The 22,683-nt window shown below is 45.8% G+C and overlaps 1 protein-coding gene across 2 annotated transcripts in view; it reads right to left on the bottom strand.

The window, feature by feature from the left end:
- The window catches only part of SHC4 (SHC adaptor protein 4), a 127,637-nt gene extending 108,148 nt beyond the window's left edge, over window positions 1-19,489 (bottom strand). The window contains exon 1 of one of the 2 annotated variants that reach the window (XM_029239131.1): window positions 18,003-19,489. In XM_029239131.1, the coding sequence (XP_029094964.1) occupies window positions 18,003-18,587 (585 nt within the window). In that variant the 5' untranslated portion in view covers window positions 18,588-19,489. The remainder of the gene's footprint in view (window positions 1-18,002) is intronic. The other variant, XM_029239132.1, reaches the window with a different exon arrangement.
- Window positions 19,490-22,683: the final 3,194 nt, after the last annotated feature.

The following is a 22,683-nucleotide window of genomic DNA, read 5'->3' as shown; positions in this document are numbered from 1 at the left end:
ATAAAGAATTTAAGATCTGGTGTCGCAGACCTACTAGAGAATGGACTTGAGGGTATGGGGAGGGGGAAGGGTGAGCTGTGACAAAGCGCGAGAGTGGCATGGACATATACACTACCAAACGTAAGGTAGATAGCTAGTGGGAAGCAGCCGCATAGCACAGGGAGATCAGCTCCGTGCTTTGTGACCGCCTAGAGGGGTGGGATTGGGAGGGTGGGAGGGAGGGAGACACAAGAGGGAAGAGATATGGGAACATATGTATATGTATAACTGATTCACTTTGTTATAAAGCAGAAACTAATACACCATTGTAAAGCAATTATACTCCAATAAAGATGTTTAAAAAAAAAACTGGAAAAAAAAAAAGATCTGGTGTTGAAGAAGGGTTTCTTTGTTTTTGAGTGAACAGCTTAGAGCCACTCCACATGGGTTAACATATTTTTTAAACTCATCTCTGTATTTGAAGGGATTGAGAAGAGACATTTGAAATAACTCAGACAGGTCCAGAGAGCCCAGCATTATACAGCCAGGCATGTGTGAGCTCCCATGAACTGTCTACCCGTGATGTGCGTGACGGGGAATTGGAGATAGGGGTGGATGTACAGTTAGAGCTACTCTGAAAGTTTTAAGCATTTATTTCAAACTTTCAGTACTTCCAAGACATTTTTTTTTTAAATCAAAAACTTTTTCCAAGTATCTCTTCATTTAGCCTGAATAGCATCTTTAACACCCTTTCAGAAAACCAAAAGAAAACCAGCATAAAAATACTTGAGCCTCTGGTCCAAGGTTCTCCTCCATCTCACCGCACAGGTTCTGTTCCTGGCTGAAGTACCAGGCCTCGCGGCAGTCCCCAGCAAAGCCACTCGGGTCAGTGGGCAGGAGGGAGAGGATCCTGCCTGCCCAGGGATATCGCCCCCAAGTCCACACCTTCTCTCATCAGTTCAAAGGTAATCACATATGACCAGTTTTGACTCCTAGAAGCTAAGTTGGAGCTGAATGATGAAAGAGAGACCAAGAGCCTAAAATGAGGTCATCCTTTCTAGCCCTAAATAAGCTAGTCTATATACTAGAATGAACCAATTGCCAGCCAAAAAAGGCACACCTGAATTTATTTAATTCTGGTGCTATTCTCTAATAGAAATACATCAGACAAAACCACAGGTTTTGCTTTCCAAAATAACATACACATTCACATCGACAGACGTGCTCCCACACGCCGGGGTGAGTTGTTGCAAGGTGGCTAATCTTAGTTAAGTTTCTCTCACTTTCCTTGGGGAAATGGTCTGTCTTGATGGATCTCAGCGTCCCCAGCTACAGAATAAGTGGAAGAGCATGTCCCTATGCTGAGGACCAGGACCCCCTTGGGCTGGGAGCACCCACCTCCTGGGGAACCGGGCTTGGGCAAGCAGCTATGCCGGTGAGGAGAGCAGCTGAGGGACAGAAGACATCAAGCTGAACGGGGCAGGAAAGGAGAGGTCTCCCTCTCAGGGCCAGGAATTGTCTCTCAATAGAGGAATGACCAGAAGCACGGACCCTCCTCTGGGACACTACATTGCACTGAGGGTCAGCACGTACTGACACAGGAGGGTGCCCCGATCTACAGTCAGAGACCAAAAAAACCCAGCATGATACAGAACAGGGTGCCCGGTATAATCTTCATCTGTGTCAACAAGTATGTGTTGACACAGTCTGCCTGTGTGTATATATAAATGTGCAATGCTTAGGGGAAGAGTCTGACAGAATACAAAACAAACTTAATAGTGGCAATTACCCTACAGAAGGGGTGTTCACCTTTAACCTTCTGCATTGAATTTTTCCCAATTGCACAAAATACAATAAAGAACAAAATTAGATTAAACAAAAAGAACTCAGAAAAGTTAGTCCTCATAGCTCTTTTTTCCTTATTATAGTCGTGACTTTTCCATTTTTAAAAAATACAGATGAGGGGCTTCCCTGGTGGCACAGTGGTTGAGAGTCCGCCTGCCGATGCAGGGGACGCAGGTTCGTGCCCCGGTCCGGGAAGATCCCACGTGCCGCGGAGCGGCTGGGCCCGTGAGCAATGCACGCTGAGCCTGCGCGTCCAGAGCCTGTGCTCCGCAACGGGAGAGGCCACAACAGTGAGAGGCCTGCGTACCGCAAAAAAAAAAAAAATACAGATGAGAGAACAACCTCATTTACCACAATCCGGGAAGTCTTTGCACCCGTAGGAGCACCAGGCAAATAAGAGTTAAAATATATCCATTTTGTTGAGTATGACAAATAGCTATGTAAAGCCAAATTGGTTTTTGGTAGAGCACATTTCTAATACTTAATATTGTTGCACCTGAGAAAGATACGTATTTTTTCCAAGTGACAAACAAAAGCTACTGAGAATAAATTACATCTGCCCTTGTAACAAACTTATTCTATTTGCTTAATGTTTACAAAATTACATGGAGATGCAAAGCTCACCCTATAAAATGCAGAACGTTATTAAGAGAAAAAAAAAGAGGGCCTTCTTCGTCTCAAGCTGGTAAAAATGTTGATAACAGTGAGGGGAACTCAAACCCCAAGTGTTTTCTGGTTTTCTTTATTAAGGGAAAGGCTTAGGGCCATAGATGAGTTTCTAAATTTAAACTTCCATCCCCAGAGATACCCTTACAGCTGCTGATTCAGTTTCATCTCTTAAAAACAGGGTCTTGAATGGGATTCTTCATGGGTAGTCAGGATATCTGCCGTATTCCTAGCTGTGGTTTTTATTTCCTAGTTTGCCTTCGGACACTCTCTGTACATCATTTTCCCTGAACAGAAGCCATTTGGAGACTAAGTACAACAGAATTCATTAAATGCTGTTTGCTCTTCAAGGGCAAGATGTTGTTGTCAAGTTTAGTAGGAAAAAAGTAGAATGGACAATATGCTCACTGATTACAACCATGCAACAAAGCGTTTCTATGTGATGACAAAAATTGGAAATGCATTGTGAGACATATCAACAAACCAAGTTGCTGTACTGTTAACACACAATACTACAATAAAACTCTGCTATCTGGTTGCCACTTAACTAACTTGCTGCAGCCAGCAGGGTACTGGAATGTCCACATCTTCTGCTGCCACCATTTGAATTGTGGACTGACCAAGAACCCCGTTGTATTTGTGCCATACCTGCATATGGAAGTTGTAATTGCTATTGAAATCACATCATCTAAGTAGTTATTAAACAAAATGGTAAAATATGATTTTTAAATGTTATAATTTATCTGAAAATTAAGTCAAAAGCTTTAGAAAGACTTTATGAAGACAAGATGCTTTTAAAAATAATGTTGGGCTTCCCCGGTGGTGCAGTAGTTAAGAATCCACCTGCTAATGCGGGCGACATGGGTTCGAGCCCTGGTCCGGGAAGATCCCACATGCCGCGGAGCAACTAAGCCCATGCACTACTGAAGCCCACGCGTCTAGAGCCTGTGCTCCGCAACAAGAGAAGCCACCGCAATGACAAGCCCGCGCACCGCAACAAAGGGTGGCCCCTGCTCACCACAACTAGAGAAAGCCCGCGCGCAGCAACGAAGACCCAACACAGCCAAAATATAAATAAATTAATTTAAAATAATAATATTAAATTAGATGTGGATAAGACAACTCTAAAAGATTTTTTAAATAAAACTGATTCTGCACTCAGATTGATTTGAAGATGTCTCTGAGAACTCACCTCACTTTAAAAAAAACTGAAAGGAGGAATGTAGATGAGAAACTATATAAATTCTATGAGTAGAATTTATGCAAGAATGATGAAAAGGGATATTAATCGTTGTATGTATAAAACTGAGAGAAAAGGCCTTGACTCTACAACACAAAAGCACATTTATAGAATTTTAACTTGAGTCAAAAGTATATATGAAACATTTCATCACAGAAGGGACCTTCTACTATATAACATTAAGAAACCCTCCATTCTTTACCACTCTCAAAAATCACCTAAACTCTCTCTGCCTCACTGGGACAATTGTCATATAAGGACGCCCAATTGCTTGGCTTGACTCACATAGCGCACACCAGGCCTGATGCTCTCCCCAGCTCTGCCCACCTGCAGGACACCTCCCTCTCATCTAGATAACTCTCAGCAACTTCAAGCTTCACGTGTCAGCAATTGAACCTCTTACCTCTTCCCTCTCAACTCTGCTTCTCCTCCTGTCATCCTCCGTGTCTTCTACTGGCATGTCCTCCCATCCCACTCCAAGCCTTTTACCTCAAAGCCTCATTCAGGTTGGATTGGAATCTGCCCTCCTTCTCTGCCCTCTTCAAATTTTTCTTCTACAATGTCTCTACCAGTGTTTCTTTATTTCACTCCCTCTAACAAGACCCTAATATAGACACTTCTCACCTTGATTATTGCTGTAATAAACTTTGAAAGGGCTTCCCCACCTCCAGTCACTCCCTTCTCTAGCACAAATGAATCCTCATGCCTCTGCTTCAACCTCTAGACTCCTTAGCCTGATATTCAAGGCCTGCTCAAATAATAATAATCTGGCTCAAATCTCAGTTTACTATCTACTGGTTTTTCCCAAGCAGCCTCTACTCTAGTCAACCTGAAATCAGTGCTCTTTCTTATATATAACCTATATTTCCTTATCTACATCCCCTCATCTGGAGTACCTTTTTAAAAAATAGTCCCTGTGGTTAGACTTCTATCCAACCTCAGGGACCATCTCAAATGGCATCTCCCCTGGGAGCCTTCCCTGACCACCCAGCTAGAAGTTGTCTCTGCCTCTAAGAGTTCAGTACACTGATGTATCTATTTTCTATGGGTGTATATCATTTCCCACCTTATATTACGATTATTCATCTCCTAGTTTCAAGCTACAACAGTAGAGTTTCGCAAAGTGTGTCTCATAAAACAGTTCCATCAGAAGCTGATCATTGAGTCTGAAAATGCTGCCTACTGTAGTCTCCACCTTAGAAACTGCAGTGGAGGTGGAGAAAAATGGATGTGCATGAGAAGCGTCCTAAAGGTGGAGTTGACCGGACTTGATAATTGCAAGCTGTGTGGAGTATGACAGAGTGAGTAGCTCTGACTTGGACAAGTGGGAGATGCCACTCACTGAGAGGGCAAGGGGAGAGAGTGCGAGTGTGGGGCATCCAATGCTGTGCTTGGTTGGCAACGCTTGAATCCGAATACCTTAGTGAAGAGGGGGAGTAAGAAGATGAAAGGACACACCATGGCTCTTTCTCAGTTCTTATCTTCCTTGAATCCTTCATGGGCTTGACACTCTTTCATTCAACCTCTCTCTCCTCAGAACTCTGTCCTCCTTCTCCCTAGGCGACCCTGTCCCCTCTCCACCCTGGTCCTCATGCTGCTAGTTCCATCATCAAGGCCTGTTCTTCCTCCCCCTCCACAGAATACTTCAATGTGGCATCCCCGAAACCCTCTTCTCCCCCTGCTCTACACTCTCCCTTTGGTAGCCTTGTCCATTCCCTGGGCCTTGATACCAACAGCAACAAAGATAATTTCTCCTCAGTCCTAACCGTTCTATTTTCTTTGGGAGATTTCCACCTGGAGGCTTTGAGGTCACCTTGAAAGCAGCACATGTGAAATGGAATTCACCCCTGATGCCCAAACCCTTCCGGCCTCCGCCCTCCCTCACCAAGTGGCTCTCACATCTTTCCTTGTTTCTATCGCCACTGCCTTTGTTCCCAACCCGCTTCTCACCTGGGCTTCCTTTCTTCAGCCTCCCTCCTTTTGGGCCCTCTCTGAGCACTGCAGCCCATAGAATCTTTCTAAAACATACCTCCGAGTTTGTCATTCCCCTATTCAAAAAACTTTCAATAGTTTCCTGTTGGAAAACCCAACTTTTCAGATACTATACAAATTTGTTATAGCACCAGCCCATGCTCTGATCTCCAGCATATACCTAACACACTGTCCAACTGAATCCAATTACTCTCTATTCCCCAAACACATCCTCTACTTTCCTGCCTCCATGCCTTCACCCCTGTCATGTTCTTTGCCTATAATGCTCTTCCTCCATCTCTGTCTATGGAAACTCCACCCATTTCTCAAGACTCAGTTAAGATGTCTCGTCCTTCAAGAAACCTTCTATAATCACCTCAAAGGAGTCCCCTTTCCTCCCTGCACTCCCACACATTTTACTCGTGCCACTTTGGTGTCATCTATTATGCCCTACCTTATATTACAGGAACTTGTGTGGACACCTTTGCTCTTCTTTCATACTGTAACCTCCTCATGCAAGGTTACATCTTATTCACAAAAGGTAGTGAAAAGAGCCCTGACCTGGGAGTCGGGAGACCTGAATTGTAGTCCTTGCTCAGCCGCTCATGAGCCCTGTGAACTTGGATCACTTAACTCACTGTGAAACAGAACTTTGTAGTCAGTGAATCAATCTGAGTCCTGAGTCCAGGGTTAAAAGAGCCATGCTGTAGCACAGGGAGATCAGCTCGGTGCTTTGTGTCCACCTAGTGGGGTGGAATAAGGAGGGTGGGAGGGAGACGCAAGAGGGAGGAGATATGGGGATGTATGTATATGTATAGCTGATTCACTTTGTTATAAAGCAGAAACTAACACACCATTGTAAAGCAATTAGACGCCAATAAAGATGTTAAAAAAAAAAAAGAGCCATACTGAGAAGAGAGGACAGGGAGGGACAATGTCTTTCAAGGACCTGGAGTTGGCACTAGGTAAAAAAAAAATTGAATTATACATTTCACCATTTCCCAGTGAATGACTCATATAAATTATTCTCTGATGACACTGAGGGGAAAAATCTAATTTCTGGGGTTACACTTAGAGCATACAGAATTTTTGCTCAAGTTGCTTGCTTTCTGGCACTTCCTTCCCTCTAACTAGAGGAAGTTTCCAATCCAAGACAGGCTCAGTTCTTAAAATCTACTTGTAAGTTAGCTGTTAAAACCCTGAAGGCATTTCCCTATAGAAATGAAGGTACAAGTAATGGTAGGATACCCTGGTTAGGATACCAACTTAGCCTATAAATGCCACTTAGCCCAGAGCACACCTGAGTGTCGAATCTGCTGCCAATGTGGACATACCTGATGTACAGCTGAGTCATAACAACGTAGCCCCCCCACCCCCCCGCCCCGACTCTCATTCCCACCATCTGAGATCCTGATACGGAAGCCAAAGGAGTATTGCCTGGGTGGAGGTAAGAGAGTGAACTGTAATTTTAGAGACTCTGTGGATTTAAGAGAGGGTAAAGGAGAAAGCCTGAGAAAATTAGAACTATGTTAGGTTAGATTTTTACAAGTCAAATGCTGAATCAGGTGTTGATTCTTTTAGTCATAATTACCTCCTAACGCACAGCCCAGGTTTACGTGCTTCATCCCTCTGACTCAGGTTTTCTCAGCCTCAGTGCTATTGACATGTCGGGCCTGAGAATTCTGTGTTGGGGGGGGATCTCCCGTGCACTGTAGGGTGTTTAGCCCCCATCCCTGGCCTCTAGTCTCTAAAGACCAGTAGCACCTCCTCCCCCTCCCCCGTTATGACAGCTAAAAATGTCTCCAGGAGTTGCCAAATGTCCCCTGAGTGGCAAAATCATCCCTGGCTGAGAACTACTGCACTAACTCGACTCAGCAGAGGTTCCCAAATTTTCTGTGCATCAGAAAATTTGTGCATAGGAAGCTTGTTTAATATGCAGGTTTCAGGGCCCCAGCCTCAGAGATTCTGATCCAGCAAGTTCAGAATGGGGACGGCGGGGCAGAGAATCTACACTTTTAGCAAGTATTTTTGACTGATGTAGTTGGCTCTTGGCAAACTTTGGGGAATACTACAATGAAGATGCGATGAAGTAATAAATATTTTCCAAAAGCAAATGCTTTTCCCTCTGCTGCACTGAGGGAAGAGGAAGGCTGACTAGTAAAGGAATACTAGGCAACTTTAGAGAAGAGGGCAGGCCTGTCCTGGTGAGCACCGTAGGAAAGGCTTAGGGAAGAAAGTTCCATGGGGGTGGCACTGCTGGTCGGGAGAAAAGATGCCAAAAGGACATGGTAAAACGCCAAAGTTAGTCTATTTCAAATTTCTTTTGCCCAGAGGCACACCTAGACCTTTGAAAGTTCATTCTCCTCCCTCCACCTGGGACTTACCACGTGACAAGCTCTGCGCTAAGCTTTGTACGTATATACCTTCATCTCATCCTCTCCCTAGCCAGGTGAGAAAACTTTATCAACCTTTAACATTATTTCTCTGGGAAAATTCATTGTAACAAAGAACTGATATACAAACCAACCTTGCCTGACACATCTTCACAAAACAGGGACAGCCTGTACTAGTCCTGGAGCTCCACCACTCTTGAAAACCCTGCAACTTTGTTAGGATGGGAAGAGGCTCTCTGAGTTGAGAAGGCCAGATCCCGGCCTCCTGGGTCTCACCCATTCCCAGTACTCTGTCCCATGCCCTGCATAAAAGAAAGAAGCCCTGCTATTTTGCCCACAAGGAAGCCATTCTCAGCTTCTCTCCCAGGTATTCTGAATTGGAAAATGAAAGATAACGTTACAGGTGGGTATGCAAACTCAGCCACCTTCGGGGGGGCAGACAGGTGATGTAAGTGAGTGAAACTGGGTGGGACCGTGGCTCAGCCCCCAGCTCTGGTCATCTGTTGACATGTGATCAGCCTGGTGCTGCCAGCTCTTCTAAGAAGACAGAAATCCAGAGTTTTATATGGAATGTCTTCGTTTTTAAACGTTGGCACTAATCCAAAGAAAAATTTTTTTTTCTAATTTGGCCAAACAAAATACATCGCTAAAATGTTGCTTTATGACCTCTGTGTTCCAGATTCTTTTCTGGGTAGGCACTGCCTGTACTCTGCATTCTTTTCCCTCTCTCCCTCCCTCTCTCAATCTCATGAACCTCCCACGGGCAACAAGATTTCCAATTCCTCCCAAGAACTGCCTTCGGCCTCATTTGACAACTGCCGGTGTCTAACCCTGACAAATGCGAGCAGCTCCTTCTCCTTCATTCCATCCTTCCTTAGCCTTAAGTGTCTGCCCTCTCCTTCCTGCCCTTGTGCTGTGTCCTCCCACAATCACACCCCTTTGGTTGCTGGTTGCTTCTGGGTTTCCCATGAACTTGCTTTAGCCATCTGTCATCCCTGTTCTTCAGGGGCATAAATGGGAAGGTGATGGGTGGTAGATATTGGTGGGCCTTCTAAGCGTTACAGACCCCCAACCTGCATCCTGGCCAGGCTCCAGGGAAGTACAAGGCCTCTGGTGGGGAACGGCTGGAGGGGCAGCTAGAGAGGCTGGATTCTCAGAAGGGGCTCCCAGAATGAGTAAAGATCCTAGTGGACAAATGGAGGTCTAGATGCAGGGGTGCTCCTGCCTTTAGGGGACCATCGATAAGCAATGAACTGAAGCTCAGAGACCTTTCCCCCATTTAGGGGTGCAAAATAAGCCCCTTGATTCATTACGTGATCCTGAGACTGGGGGACAAATAGTGATCAAAATTGACAGTATTGCCAAACAAACAAGAGAAGGCTTGGTGTTGGATTTCATGCGATTTTAAATATATATATATATATATATATATACATATATATATATATATATTTTAATGACATCCCTTGTACACCCGAGCTAATGGTTGCAAATTTATACTTCTTTATCATCATTGCTATGCTATCAATACATTTTCATATGATGCTCCCAACAAATGTTTTCAAAAATCCAGCTCCTTGAGGTCTCTTGACTTTTCCAAATACCCCTTCACAAAACTCTCCTGTTTCAGATGCAATCTTTTCATGTAGTAGCTATTTGCATGCAGCATTGAGGCCTGCATCTTTTGGTCACCATGATCTTAACACTTCATTGCAAATCTGACCAGACCTCCCTGAGATCCAAAGCTTGTATCTCTTAGGAGAGGGTAAGAGACCCCAGCTACCTCATACTCCTGCTGTGGGGGAGAAATTGTGAAATGGCCTTGCCCTGTGAGCTGGGTGTATCATTTAGATCACTCTCCTCATGATGGGACTGTCACATTGGGAAACAGGGTTGGTTCAATCCAACCCATGTGATGACATGGTATTGGCTCTAAAGTAATATGAAAATGGAAGTGAGAGGAAAAGCCGCATTAGGGAAATGACCCCAAAGGGTTTCAGAAGATGAATGAAACGGGGCCAGTCCATGCATGTTGTACAAGTCCTGATCCAACGTGGACACGTTGCCACCCACAGGGACCTCCATAAACAAAAGGGTAAAACTGGCAAAGCCACTGAACTTTGGCCTCCTTGCCACTCTTCCTTGCTCTCTTTTTCCTTCTCACTGCTTTTTAAAAACAGTTTTCCTATTAGAAAAAAGTTTTTATTCTGGTGTTTAAAAAAACACATACGCTCAACATTTCAATCAAGTAGACATGTTTGACATAGTGCATTTACTCTGGGGAGTGAGGGAAGGTGAAGCAAGATAGGGGCAGAAAATAGAGTGTTGGACATACACACTGCAATATATAAAAGAGATAACCAACAAGGACTTACTGTATAGCACAGAGAACTATATTCAATATTTTGTAATAACCTATAAGGGAAAAGAATTTGAAAAAGAATATATATATCAGTTATAAACACACACACATACACACACACACACACACACACACACACATATATGTATAACTGAATCACTGTGCTGTACACCTGAAACTAACACGACATTATAAATCAACTATACTTCAATAGAAAAAAAAAAAAGACTGTTGTAGACAGAACTGGGAGCTCTTGTCTGGGCTCCACCAGTAAGCTGCTGTGTGGCTTGGGGCAAGTCACTTCACATCTCTGAGCCTCTTTCCTCAACTGCAAAATGAAGGTTTTGGACCTGGTGATCTCTGAAACTCTGTATTCCAATTAATGCTCTAGTGGTCAGGGGTGGTCAAGGACTGGTCAGATCAAGGGATGTGTGAGAGTTTAAAGAGAATAGGAACAACAGGTCAAACCTACCAGGATTTTCCTAAGTTCTAGAAGAATCTACCTCTGCATCTACTTCAAGAAAGAAACAGGAAGGAAATATAATACCCTCCATGCCAAATTGCCAGTTTTAGCTGGAATTATTTCCTCCCACCCGTATTACGTCCCTTTTAACCACCAATAGCTTTGAAAAAGGCGAAATTAGCGGAGGCAGAAAGCACCTCCATTAGCTGTGGGCACCTGATCCACACCACCAAGGTCTGCATTTATTTTGCATAAACCATGGGACAGTCTCTTCAAGGGTTTCCCAGGGTTAGGAACCTTCCTCTTTCAAGGTTAGAGTTACCAGACTGTCTATGTGTGTGGCAGGGCCTTTTTCTCTTATCACTTTTGTCCAGAGACAACAGAGAAGGGTTAACTCCTGCTGCTCCTATAGACCTCAGACTGGACACCAAGCCCCAGCACGACCCGGCCAGCAAGATCACGTGACCTAGGCCACGGCCCCAGAGTGCCGGCCACCATCATGCCCCCTGGCCTGCCCCCTGGACCTGTCCGCCCTCTGCTCCTCTCTGGAATCCCACACTTGGATACTGTTCCATGTGACGCCTATCTCGCCATCTCTGTAAAATTTTGACCACCTGCACCCATGCCAGTGCAATGTTTCTGCTTTCCTGGTGAAGCCAGCTCAGTGTTAGTAAGAGGGTGCTAAGGACATTCCATCTCTTCTCTACTAAGGCAAAGATGTGAAAAGTAATTTCCTTCAGAAAAGAGATCCTGATAGAAGGAGATTTCAGACCAGTGGGAAAGGAGACCTGGGGTCTCAGGATCTTAGGCAGCATTCTATTCAAACTCTTGTTTTAAATATGAGAAAATGAGGAGGTGAAATGACTCATCCCAGGTCACACAGCTGGCTAGTGTCAGAGCCATTACTTTAACCCAGATCTCATAATTCCTAGACCAGTGCTCTCCTGCAGAAAAGACACTTGGGGCAGACAGAACATTGTAGTACTGTCGACCACATCTATTGTAGACAGCAGACAACGCTAGTCTACAGCTTCAGGGTGGTGAGACTATACCGTGAGATTTACAAAGGAAGTAAAAAAGATCATATTTGCACACAAAGCTGATGAGCCCAACACCCAAGAAAGTCTCTGTGGACAAACACATTGCAGTAAATGTTCTTGGGGACTGTTAAGGGTCGAATTGCATTGCTCGCAAAGATAAGGTGAAGTCTTAACCCCCAGAACCTATGAATGTGGCCTTATTTGAAAGTTGAGCCTTTGCAGATATAATCAAGTTAAGATGAAGTCATAATGGGGCAGTGTGAGCCCTAATCTAATGACTGGTGTCCTTGGACACACAGGAGAGAAAGCCATGTGAAGGTGATGGCGGAGACTGCAGTCACGTCTCCTAAGCCAAGGAATGCCAAGGATTGCTAGCAGCCCCCAGAAGCTAGAAGAGGCAATGAAGGATCCTCTCTGAGAGCCTTCAGAGAGATCATGTCCTGCCGATAGCTTGATTTCAGACTTCCAGCCTCCAGAACTGAGAGAGAATAAATGCCTCTGGTTATAAGTCACTCAGTTTGTGATACTTGTTACAACAGCCCTAGGACACTAATACAGTCTGGGGAAACGGCTGGGCTGGGTGAGGCCGAAGTGAGGAGACTGAAATCATGCAAATGAATGCAAGAGGACAAATTCTATGGGTTGGTCCTATAATAAAGTTCTCCTGCCCAGCGTGGTCCTTCATCTGTGCTCCTCCATTTATGAACCTGCAGAACTGCCTGACTTGCTCAGAGGTGAGGGGAGACGGTGGGAAGGAGACAAGCACTGGAGTGAGACAAACCTGGCTTTGAATTCTCAGTCTGCTACTTACGTAAGGTGTAAAGTGTAGGGTAGATGACAAACTCTTGGGGTCTTTGTGCCCTCACCTGGAGAAAACAGCCTTCCTCAGAGGGTTATTGTGAGAAATACTGTGCTTACCTGTGGCAGTTCTATCCAGGTTAGTTTCTTTGCCTCTACTTTACTTAGTCTTTAATTTGTAGGCAATCTATGGACTGGGTGTGGGAAAGGAAACGAACATTTAAATACCTCCCATGTGGAGAAAGGAGCCTTACTGCCTTTAAATGCTGGTGATGGTACATTAGGTATGAAAGTGGTTAAGAGAGTAAATTCTACGACTTCTCATCACAAGGAGAAAGTATTTCTTTCTTCTTCTTTTATTTTGTATCTATGTGAGGTGATGGATGTTCACTAAACTTACTGTGGTGATCATTTCAGGATGTATGTAAGTCAGATCATGATGCTGTACACCTTAAACTTATACAGTGCTGTATGTCAATTATATCTCAATAAAACTGGAAGAAGAAGAAAAATGCTGGTGATGGGGGCACCTTAAAGGCCATACAGACCAGTCCCCTCATTTTAGACACGCGAGCACTGGTCACGTTGTATATTTTCCACGCTCACCATGCACAGACCACGTTGGGCACCTGGGAGACCTCCACATGAATGTTTGTTGCTAGATGAAGTGACTTGGGAAGACCTCATAAAGAAATGAAACTTAATCTTATGGTGGGAACAAATGTCACCATTTGGCCACATTTAACAGGCTTCACCCACCTCACTACTTTGCCCAGACCCAGTCTGGCTGTCCATTTCTAACTTGATATCTCTCAAAGGATGGTTTGCTAGCCCACCTTCCTTGAGAGACCTTCGGGGGTTCAAGTTCTGAGCTTAAAAGAAAGTTACTCAGAAATAGGTGCTCAGGGTTCATCAAGTATTCTCAGCTGTCAAATTGATTCTACATCATAAGACCAAAAGAAGAGTCCTTTGTAAAAGGATACTTAATCCAAAGTCAACTCTAACTTAGAGTAGATGGCAAATTAAGTCCCTAATATGAAGATAAAAGATGCAAGACAAACTTAAAAGTAGCTCTAACTATGCCATTTTTACCCAGAAAGAATACAGTATCCTCCATCTCTACCCAATAACTGCCTTGCTTACTTCCCCTGCTTTATTGCTCCCTAGCACTTATTACATGTGACATATTATATTTGCTTTTTTATTCAATCATGGCTCAACTTCCCTCACTGGAATGTAGGTTCCATGAGGGCTCAGACCTGGTCTCTTAATTCACTGATGTATGCCCAAGGCCTGGAACAGTTCCTGTCACATAATTGGTTCACAGTACATATTTTCTCAATAGATGAAAGAATGAATAAAATAAATTTGGGCAAAGAGAGGAGCAGTCACATGATGTGGGTAAGAGAGTAGAATATGTGGCTGCCTTTTGCCTAAAAGAGTTGCCCCTATGTCCACTAGCCATCAAGAATATCTCTATCACCTCATACCAGTCAGAAGGGCCATCATCAAAAAATCTACAAACAATAAATGCTGGAGAGGGTGTGGAGAAAAGGGAACCCCCAAACAATGTTGGTGGGAATGTAAATTGGTACAGCCACTATGGAGAACAGTATGGAGGTTCCTAAAAAATTTAAAAATAGAACTACTATACAATCTAGAAACATCACTTCTGGGTATTTATCCAAAGAATTCAAAACACTAACTCAAAAAGATATATGCACCACGATGTTCATCACAGCATTGTTTATATTAGCCAAGGTATGGAAGCAACCTCAGTGCCCATCAATGGATGAGTGGATAAAGAAGATGTGGCATATATATATATATATATATATATATATATATATACACACATATACACACACAGACACACACACACACACTGGAATATTAGCCATAAAAAAGAATGAAATCTTGCCATTTGCAACAATGTGGATGGACCTTAAGAGTATTATGCTAAGCGAAATAATAAGAGAAAGCAAATACCATATGATTTCATTCATATGTGGCATATAAAAAAACAAACAAACAAAAATAAGCAAAGCAAAACATGTAGATACAGAGAACAGAGTACAGGTATCAGAGGGGGAGGGGCAGGCGGCGAAATGGGTAAAGGAGTCAACTGTATGGTGATGGATGGAAACTAAACTTTTGGTGGTGAGCACCCTGTAGTGTATACAGAAGTAGAAATATAATGTTGTACACATGAAACATATAATGTTATAAACAAATGTTACCTTTATAAAATAAATTTTTTTAAAAAGAATGTCTCTCTTGCTTCTCTGCTCTGATTCCATCATCACCAAGAAACCTTTGATTTAAATCTTTCGTGTGCATTTTCCTACAGATGGGATCACAATTTTGGTTTACTTGGCACAATATTTTTCACTGTAAATTAATAGGTTGGCATTTTGTCTTTTAAAATTGGTTCACATCACACCTAAAAGAATTCTGAGAAGGATCTCAACCAGGATGAAAAACTGTGGTGAAAAGAGCAAAGACTGGCACACGGGGCAATTGGGTTCTAGTGCTAACTCTCTTTTTGACTCACCTGTGTGGCCTTAAAAAATTTCACTTTTCTCGGGCTTCCCTGGTGGTGCAGTGGTTGAGAGTCCGCCTGCCGATGCAGGGGACACGGGTTCGTGCCCCGGTCTGGGAAGATCCCACGTGCCACGGAGCGGCTAGGCCCGTAGCCATGGCCGCTGAGCCTGCGCGTGCGGAGCCTGTGCTCCGCAACAAGAGAGGCCGCAACAGTGAGAGGCCCACGTACCGCAAAAAAAAAAGAATTCACTTATCTGGACTTCAGTTTCCCCATAGAGGCACTGAACTTGATAACTTCTGAGTTCCTTCCATCTTTCAAAGTAGGGTTTTATAAAGATTAATACAGTAGGCTTGTCCATGTATTTTGACTTCCTAAAAGAGGTGTTAACTGGTGTCACGTCACTGTCTATTGGCAGCCTAGTATGATTCACATGGATCATGGGGTCGGCACTTTTCCTGGGGTCAGTCATCACTGCCAGGAAAAGGCAGTCAGAATCCTCGTTAAAAATCTAAAATGCCAGTGGCGACACTCCCTAAGGAAAATGGAGATCACACAGCAATTCTTTCACATTTAAAATTGTACAGGTGTGTGGGTGTGGGGAGGTGGAAGGAAGTACAAGAGGGAAGGAAGGGAAAGGCAGACGGCAGAGGATGTCTAGGTGATGGGAAGGCAGGTGCCAAGGATGGGTTTGGAGAGTCACATTTTTCCATTAGAGCCTGGAAGATCCTTAAGCTTGACCAATGAGAATTGCCCACGCACTTTTAGTAGATACATGTAACTATTTCCATTTTGAGCTGTGTCACTGTGAGGGAGGGTAAGAGCTGAGTGTCCCATAAATGTACCTTCCTTGGAGATTTTTGTTATCAATTCGCCTAGGCTGCCCTAGCCTGCTCTCACTGGAACCCTTCCAGTGTTCATTATTTGGCCTTCTTTGAGACCTTAACTGCCTGTGTGTGATACATTTATTGGGCTATCTCTTAAATGTCTACTTTCAGATCAGACTTCTCACCTGAATGCTAGTCTTATACGATTGCTACCTACAAATTAGTACCACTTAGATATCATCCCTTTAAACATAACATGTCGAAAGCAAACTTAGCATGACCCCCTTCCCAACTCATTCTGTTTCTATCACTGACATCACCAATCCCATTCTGAGGCTTACATTTGAAGTTATTTTTCATTCCTCACAACTCCTTTATCAATAATCATCCACAACCTCTATAAATAGCAACAACACACTCAGCAATCTACCCACTGCTTAATAAATGTTCACCATTCTGTTATGTGTATTATGATCTGAAGGGATCTGCTCAGTCACCCAAGACTGTTGAGGCTTCTCACAGAGGCTCTTACATTCGTCTCCTTTCTCTCATCTTCACATTAATCCATGTTCCCATCCCCTGGTGCCTAAACTCCCAGAGCATCTTTCTTATCGGCCTCCAAACCTCTAATTTTTCCCTGCTTCAGTCCATCTAAAATAAATGCACAGACTGATCTTTTTGAAGCCACTTTCATCACGTTATAGTTGGCCTACAAACCTATGATGGTTTCTGTTTATGAATCAGAGTGTTTACAAACTCCCCGTACAGCATTAAGAGCTTTGGTCAGCTGCTCCCTCCTCCCCAAGCTATCCGAGATCTGGATGTCTTTATCTGACTCAAATTTGTTTGAGCATAAACTATGTGCCAGCCATATTCTCTATCACCCACTACCCTCCAGCATCCCCTCTCTTCTCCAGTTACGCCCAGTGTGATGCTCCCCTGCAGCCACCACAGTGATACCTGCCATTTGGGCTTTGCTCATATTCTTGCCCTGCCAGGAGTCTCCCCTTTTCTGCCAATAAAAATCTGATGGCTCTTCCAAGATGCACCTTCTCCTGAAGGTTTCCCATATGAATGAATCCCAGACCACAACAACCTTTCCCTTTTTCTGAATTCCCTCAGCATTCTCACACCAGATATCTATTGCTAAATATTGTCCTCTTATTATTTCACATGCATTTGTTGGTCTCCCCGATTGAAATGTGAACTCTAGAAGGGCAGAGGCCAAATCTTCTATTCTTCGTTTACCCAGATCTGGAATGGAAAAGGGCAGATGCAAGGCCAGTAAAGACCTTGATTTTGCACATAGCTCATGGGCAAGGACCAGTGGGCACAGCGTAGGCAATAAAGACAAAAAATGTGCACCGAAGACCTAGGACTAGCTCCTAGCAGAAGGCTAGAAGCTCAGCCATGTTCTGAGAAGTGTTTGTTAAATGCTGAATTAGATTTTCAAAAATAATACAAGTCCCTTACACACCATGTATTCCTCTAGCACAAAAATCTCTACTGAAGCACAGTGGCCAGTAAAATTTATGGGGTCTCAATCACTAATTAGATTTGAAATTCTTGAGTTTTCTTGGCCAGAATGATCAGTCCAGTGGGGACATCTCAGCTGTCTCTATGAGAAGTTGCCCCTACACCTGGCAACTACCTATGAGCTAGCACCAGTTCATGCCCCTGAGCCAAAAGTTGTGTGACTCCAATACAAGCCAGATATCTGTAAGGAAACCTGTAAGCTCAGCCTCCCTCCTCCCCTCCCTCCAGCCACACAATGTCTTATCCAAACCTAGAACCCGGCCAGGTGATGTGCAGCCCCTTTCAGAAAGCAGAGAAGGTGCCCCTTGTAGAAGGGGTGCAGACAGGAAAATGGACTTACCCTCACATAGTAGTTCATGCCCATCCCCAACAGGTGCCGCAGAAAGTGCTTGTCCTGCCTGCTCCCGGGGGTTGGCTCCCCAGGGCCGGGAAGGGGGCAGGCATCAGGAGTTAAAGAGGTCGCCCTGTGCCCCAGGGCGTCCCGCTGAGGCGGAGGTGCTGGCATGGCCCTATTCAGACTGGTTTCAGGGGAAGCCGGGCTGCTGGGAGCCGGGTCTTGGCTTTCCTGGAGCTTGAGTCGAGGTACCTCTTTGGTACCCAAGCAAAAGTTTTTCAGACTCAGCAAGGTGCCTGGGTTGGCCAGCTTTACGCTGGCCATGCGAGGGATCAAGGTGCACAGTGGGGTGGGGCTCTCCTGGGACGCCAAGGTGGCATCTTCAGCCGGCACGTGAGGTGCCAGGGCGGGGTAGGGAGGCTGCGGCGAGCCCTTGTTCCCCCCCGAGCCTCCGGGGCTGCCTTCGTCCAAGGACGTGATGGACTCGTTCCGAAAGCGGCTATACTTGGCCCTGTGCAGCATCCCGGGGTGCCTGAAGAGTCCTACATACAGCACGAGTCCTGCCAGGCTGTCCGGACCGCGTTCTCGCATAGCCTTGGCAGTGCTGAAACAGGATACTGTTGCATAAATCGCCTCGTCGTCTGCTAGATAAACAGTGCGGAAAGCAAATGCCTCAACGCCCCGTGCAACTTGGCGGCTGCCACCTCTCCAACTCCGTTCTCGCCCTCGCCCGCTTCGGCTCCGGGTCCTCGAGGGTAACAGCCCAGGGGAAAACGCCTTCCCAGCTGATTTCAGTCCCTCCCTGGCCCAGCGGCGGCACCCGGTGTTCTCGCGTCGGATTCCTTGCTGGGAAAGCCTGGACCCAGGCTCGCGGCGGTGGCGGCAACCGCTCACGGCCAACTCTTAGGCACGGAACGGGGCCGCGCGCCCGGCCAGCCGGTCCCGCCGCATCGCTGGCGGTGCGGGAGCCTTGCAGAAATATTTAACGCCCCCTACCCCCCAGCCTCCCCTTCTGCACACAGGAACTTTCAAACCTGCTCCCTCCGGTTCCCACAGGGCGGGGCAATGTCTGGCTCATTAACCCTTTACTTGTTCCAGTGATTGCTCATTTTTTAAAAAAGGAGCAAAGAAAATGTATATGTGGGCCAAAGGCCCTTGTGCCTGGGTTCGTTTCTTCTGATGGCTGCCCTCTCTTGGAAGATCTTGTCATGCATCCCTTCTGGGCCACAAGCCAGGAGTGCTAGTGACAGGCGCTGCTCCGCATTATTTCAGGGACTTGTGATCCCCCCGTGTTCTTCAGATCCCCTCCCAGCCTGCCCACCCTGGCTCCGAGCTTCCCTCCCTCCCCGACTCCCCTCAGAGCTTCTTTCAGGAGCCTATCTGCAACAGAAGGCTGAGATGTGCAGGATGATAGGCAGAGTGTTGAAATTTTTATGAATGAACTTTGCTGAATGAATTTCTCTCTGTGTGTGCAAGCTAATAAATCAGTGAATGAAGCTGAGAATAGCTGTAATTGACTGATGGTCTCAGGGGTGCTTGGTTTTTATCCAATCAGGCGGCAGCTTGATGACTCATGCACCATAAATATACTAAACTAGTAGCCAGGAGAAATAAAGCTGGAGGGAGAGAAAGGAGAGATTTTATTTTGTGATATCTGAGGAAAGGGTTAAAGGGAAAGGCGATCTTTAGTGTAAATCATCTGCTAGCTGGGCAGCAGGTTAAAAGGTCCATTTTCTTTTTTGTTGAGATGACCGGGAAAGCCAAGCAGAAGAGCTAAAAATTAGACCCATTGTTCCACGGATATTAGGACATATGGTACACAACTCCTGGGGGAAGACATGATGCATTTTTCTTAGAAACATAGTTCTTTTTTTATTGATTGCTGGTTCCATCTCCCGTCTGGTGCAACTTCCTGTACCTATCAAATGCATTCTGAAGACATGATGACAACTGCAAGAGGCTTAGCACACAGGAAGCCAGGAAGGGAGCTGAGAAAGGGAAATGCAGGTTCTTTTAGGAATGGAGAAGAGGAAACTGCTGAAGCACTGAGAGGATGTGAAAGCACATATCAGAAGAGACAAGAAAATCTCGGCTGAAGGTTACATTTCTTGGTGGGCCAAGGCTCTTGCATCTGAAACTGAACATTAATCCAAAAATCAAAACAAACCGGCAGCCACGGGAATCAGGGATGCCACCTTCACCGTCTTATTGCCCACAAGGCTGCATTAGGCTCATGTGTTTTTATGACTTTGGTGGCCTGAGTTCCCTTGAGATCCAAACACAGGTTCTGAATTAAATGGTTACTTGTAAGCAGCTGAAAAGGCATCCTTGCTGGCTTCCTCCTCCCCCACAGAAATTCTGCACCTTTTCACATCCCACCTACCAAAACTGTTAGGATGGTTTTTCCCTGGGAAGGCCTTTTTTTGCATCTTCATAAATCTTCCCGTCAATGCTCACTGACCTTCCCTCCCTGCCCTCACACCTCCTCCTGGCAAAACTGAAGAGTGGCTAAGCCAGCTGGACTCCACATCCCTGGGGCTGAGGAGACAGGCTCTGGGCAGGACTGTGAAGTAACCTTCCTCATTTTCTTTCCTCCCCACCTCTCTCCTTCTCTCACAAGGGTCCCTTCCTTGGTGTCTTGAGAAAGCTAGTTTACCTCTCTGTGCCTGAATGCCCTCACCTGTTAGGAGCAGCCACCTAGTGGAGATGTTAGAAGAGCTCCTGAGATAATCCTAATCCCTGTAAGGCACTTGGCACCATGCCCCAGACATGGGGCATGCCTCACCAAGCACATGACTGGCAGTGTAAAGAAAGGCCATTGGAACTTGGGCTGCCTGCCCCTGAAGCTGGCACTCTTACCCCCTACAGAGTACAGCCTACACCATCCAAGGCAGCTAAAAAGAAAAATTAGCACAAAGTAGGAGAAGCTGAGAAAGCCAACACTGTTCAGAGAAACAATTTCCTAACACTTGTGTGGGCCTGGAGAAGGAAGGATAAACAGGAGCCCGCCCGGCTTGTGTGAGTCCTGGCTGAGGTCTTCATGCCTGGAGGACGGGGTGCCCAGGCGGCCTGCTCACCCAGGCAGGCACTGTGCCGGCCACACTCCAGGGGCTCAGACCAGCCCCCGTCCCTCAGGAGGAATGAATCCTAGAAGGGCTGGGGAGGAGAGGGAGGGGAACCAAGTGGGACCAGGTAAGATAAGAAAGCAGCCATGGCCACCGTGGGCTGCTTCTCTGTCCCTAGGGACCCTGGAGATCTTGGCTCTGGTAGGCATCTCTGCCGGGGCCTTTTATGAGGGTGAGAGAAACCAGATCTGCAACTGGGGAGTGGGGAACAGCCTCAGAGGCCCAGCCAGGCCGGCTGGGCAGCTCTCAGCCCAAAGACGGAAGCTGAAAAACTACCCCAACAGCCCCAGAACAGGCTCCTTAACTGAGTAAGATCTCCATTCCAGGTGGGTGGGTGGGTGGGCAAGGCCGATGGCTTCCTTTCTCCCAGGATGTCAGAACGTCCTCTTCAGTTAGTAATGATGAAAATAATATTAACAAGAGCTACTAATGATGGAACAAAAGACAGTTTACCTGCACTCACATTCAATCATTACAACAGATGTCGGAGGCCGGCACAATTTTCATCACCGCCTTACCGATGTGGAATATAGGCTCAGAGCAAGGTCAGCGACTTGGGCAAGGTCCCCTGGCTGTTGAACATGAGGCCAGGATCCCTCCAGCAGCTCCGCCTGGCTGCAGAGCCTGTGCTGGTAGCCACTGGGCTCCGCTGCCGCCCAGGACACCAGAGAGCTCAAGTCTAGATCCCGTCTCCACACTACAGAAGACACAGTCAAGGTTCCGAGTTTATAGTAAGCCACTCCAGTTTACTGGCTTGTGCGAGCCCCATGGGGGGTCTCGTGTAGAACTGAGTGCTGGCTCACTTCAGGCACGTACCCTTCCCTGCTGGGAAGGGTGACAGCCAGTGTGCACAAGAACCTAACTACTCATACTTGGTGCTCACTACATGTCAGCTTTTGCTCCCCTCTCCTCTTTGGAGATCATACCTATAAAATTTGCCTGAAATACCTCACAGGACTGTTAGGAATAAAAATATGAATGATACATAAGAGAAACCATTATTGTCGTTAAACCATCAGAGTACATTAACCCCTCTCATCACTGCCCTTGGAAAGCAGGGTTCTGCTTAGGCCACTGTGTATGCCTCCTCTGCTTTGAGACACACTGCCCCCCTCCAAGGGAGCCTGTTGTGAATCAAAGTGTCAGTTTAAGGGACAGCCTGCCCTGGCTGGGCTACTTGGGTGGAACAGGTAGTTTCAAGGAAGTGCTGGGTCAGGCTGGGCCATGATAGAATTAGCCAGGTCCTGCTAGGATTTCTTAGAGGAGTGGAGGAGAAGGGGACCTGGGCAAAGATGCCTGCCCAGCTTTGGAAGAGAACCCAGTGTGGGATTTGGGGTGGAGGAAGGGTGTGCTAGAGAGTATAGGGGGGTGGAGATAGAACAAGACAAAAATAACTCTGGGAGATGGTAGACCAATTGCTACTTTGGAACAAAGCGGAGCAGGTGGCACCAGAGGCTAGGACTCCTACTCCAGCCACTGATACCATGTCCATCACAAAGCAGACCCACTCCTGAAGAACAGTCACTGGGCAATACCTACTCCTGAAGAATTTCCACTGAGGG

This window comes from Monodon monoceros, unplaced genomic scaffold (assembly GCF_005190385.1).
Source record: "Monodon monoceros isolate NGI ecotype Baffin Bay Population unplaced genomic scaffold, NGI_Narwhal_1 Super_Scaffold_21, whole genome shotgun sequence".
Lineage (NCBI taxonomy): Eukaryota > Metazoa > Chordata > Mammalia > Artiodactyla > Monodontidae > Monodon > Monodon monoceros.
Note: the sequence above shows the minus strand (reverse complement) of the source record. Positions and strands in the feature narration are given on the sequence as shown.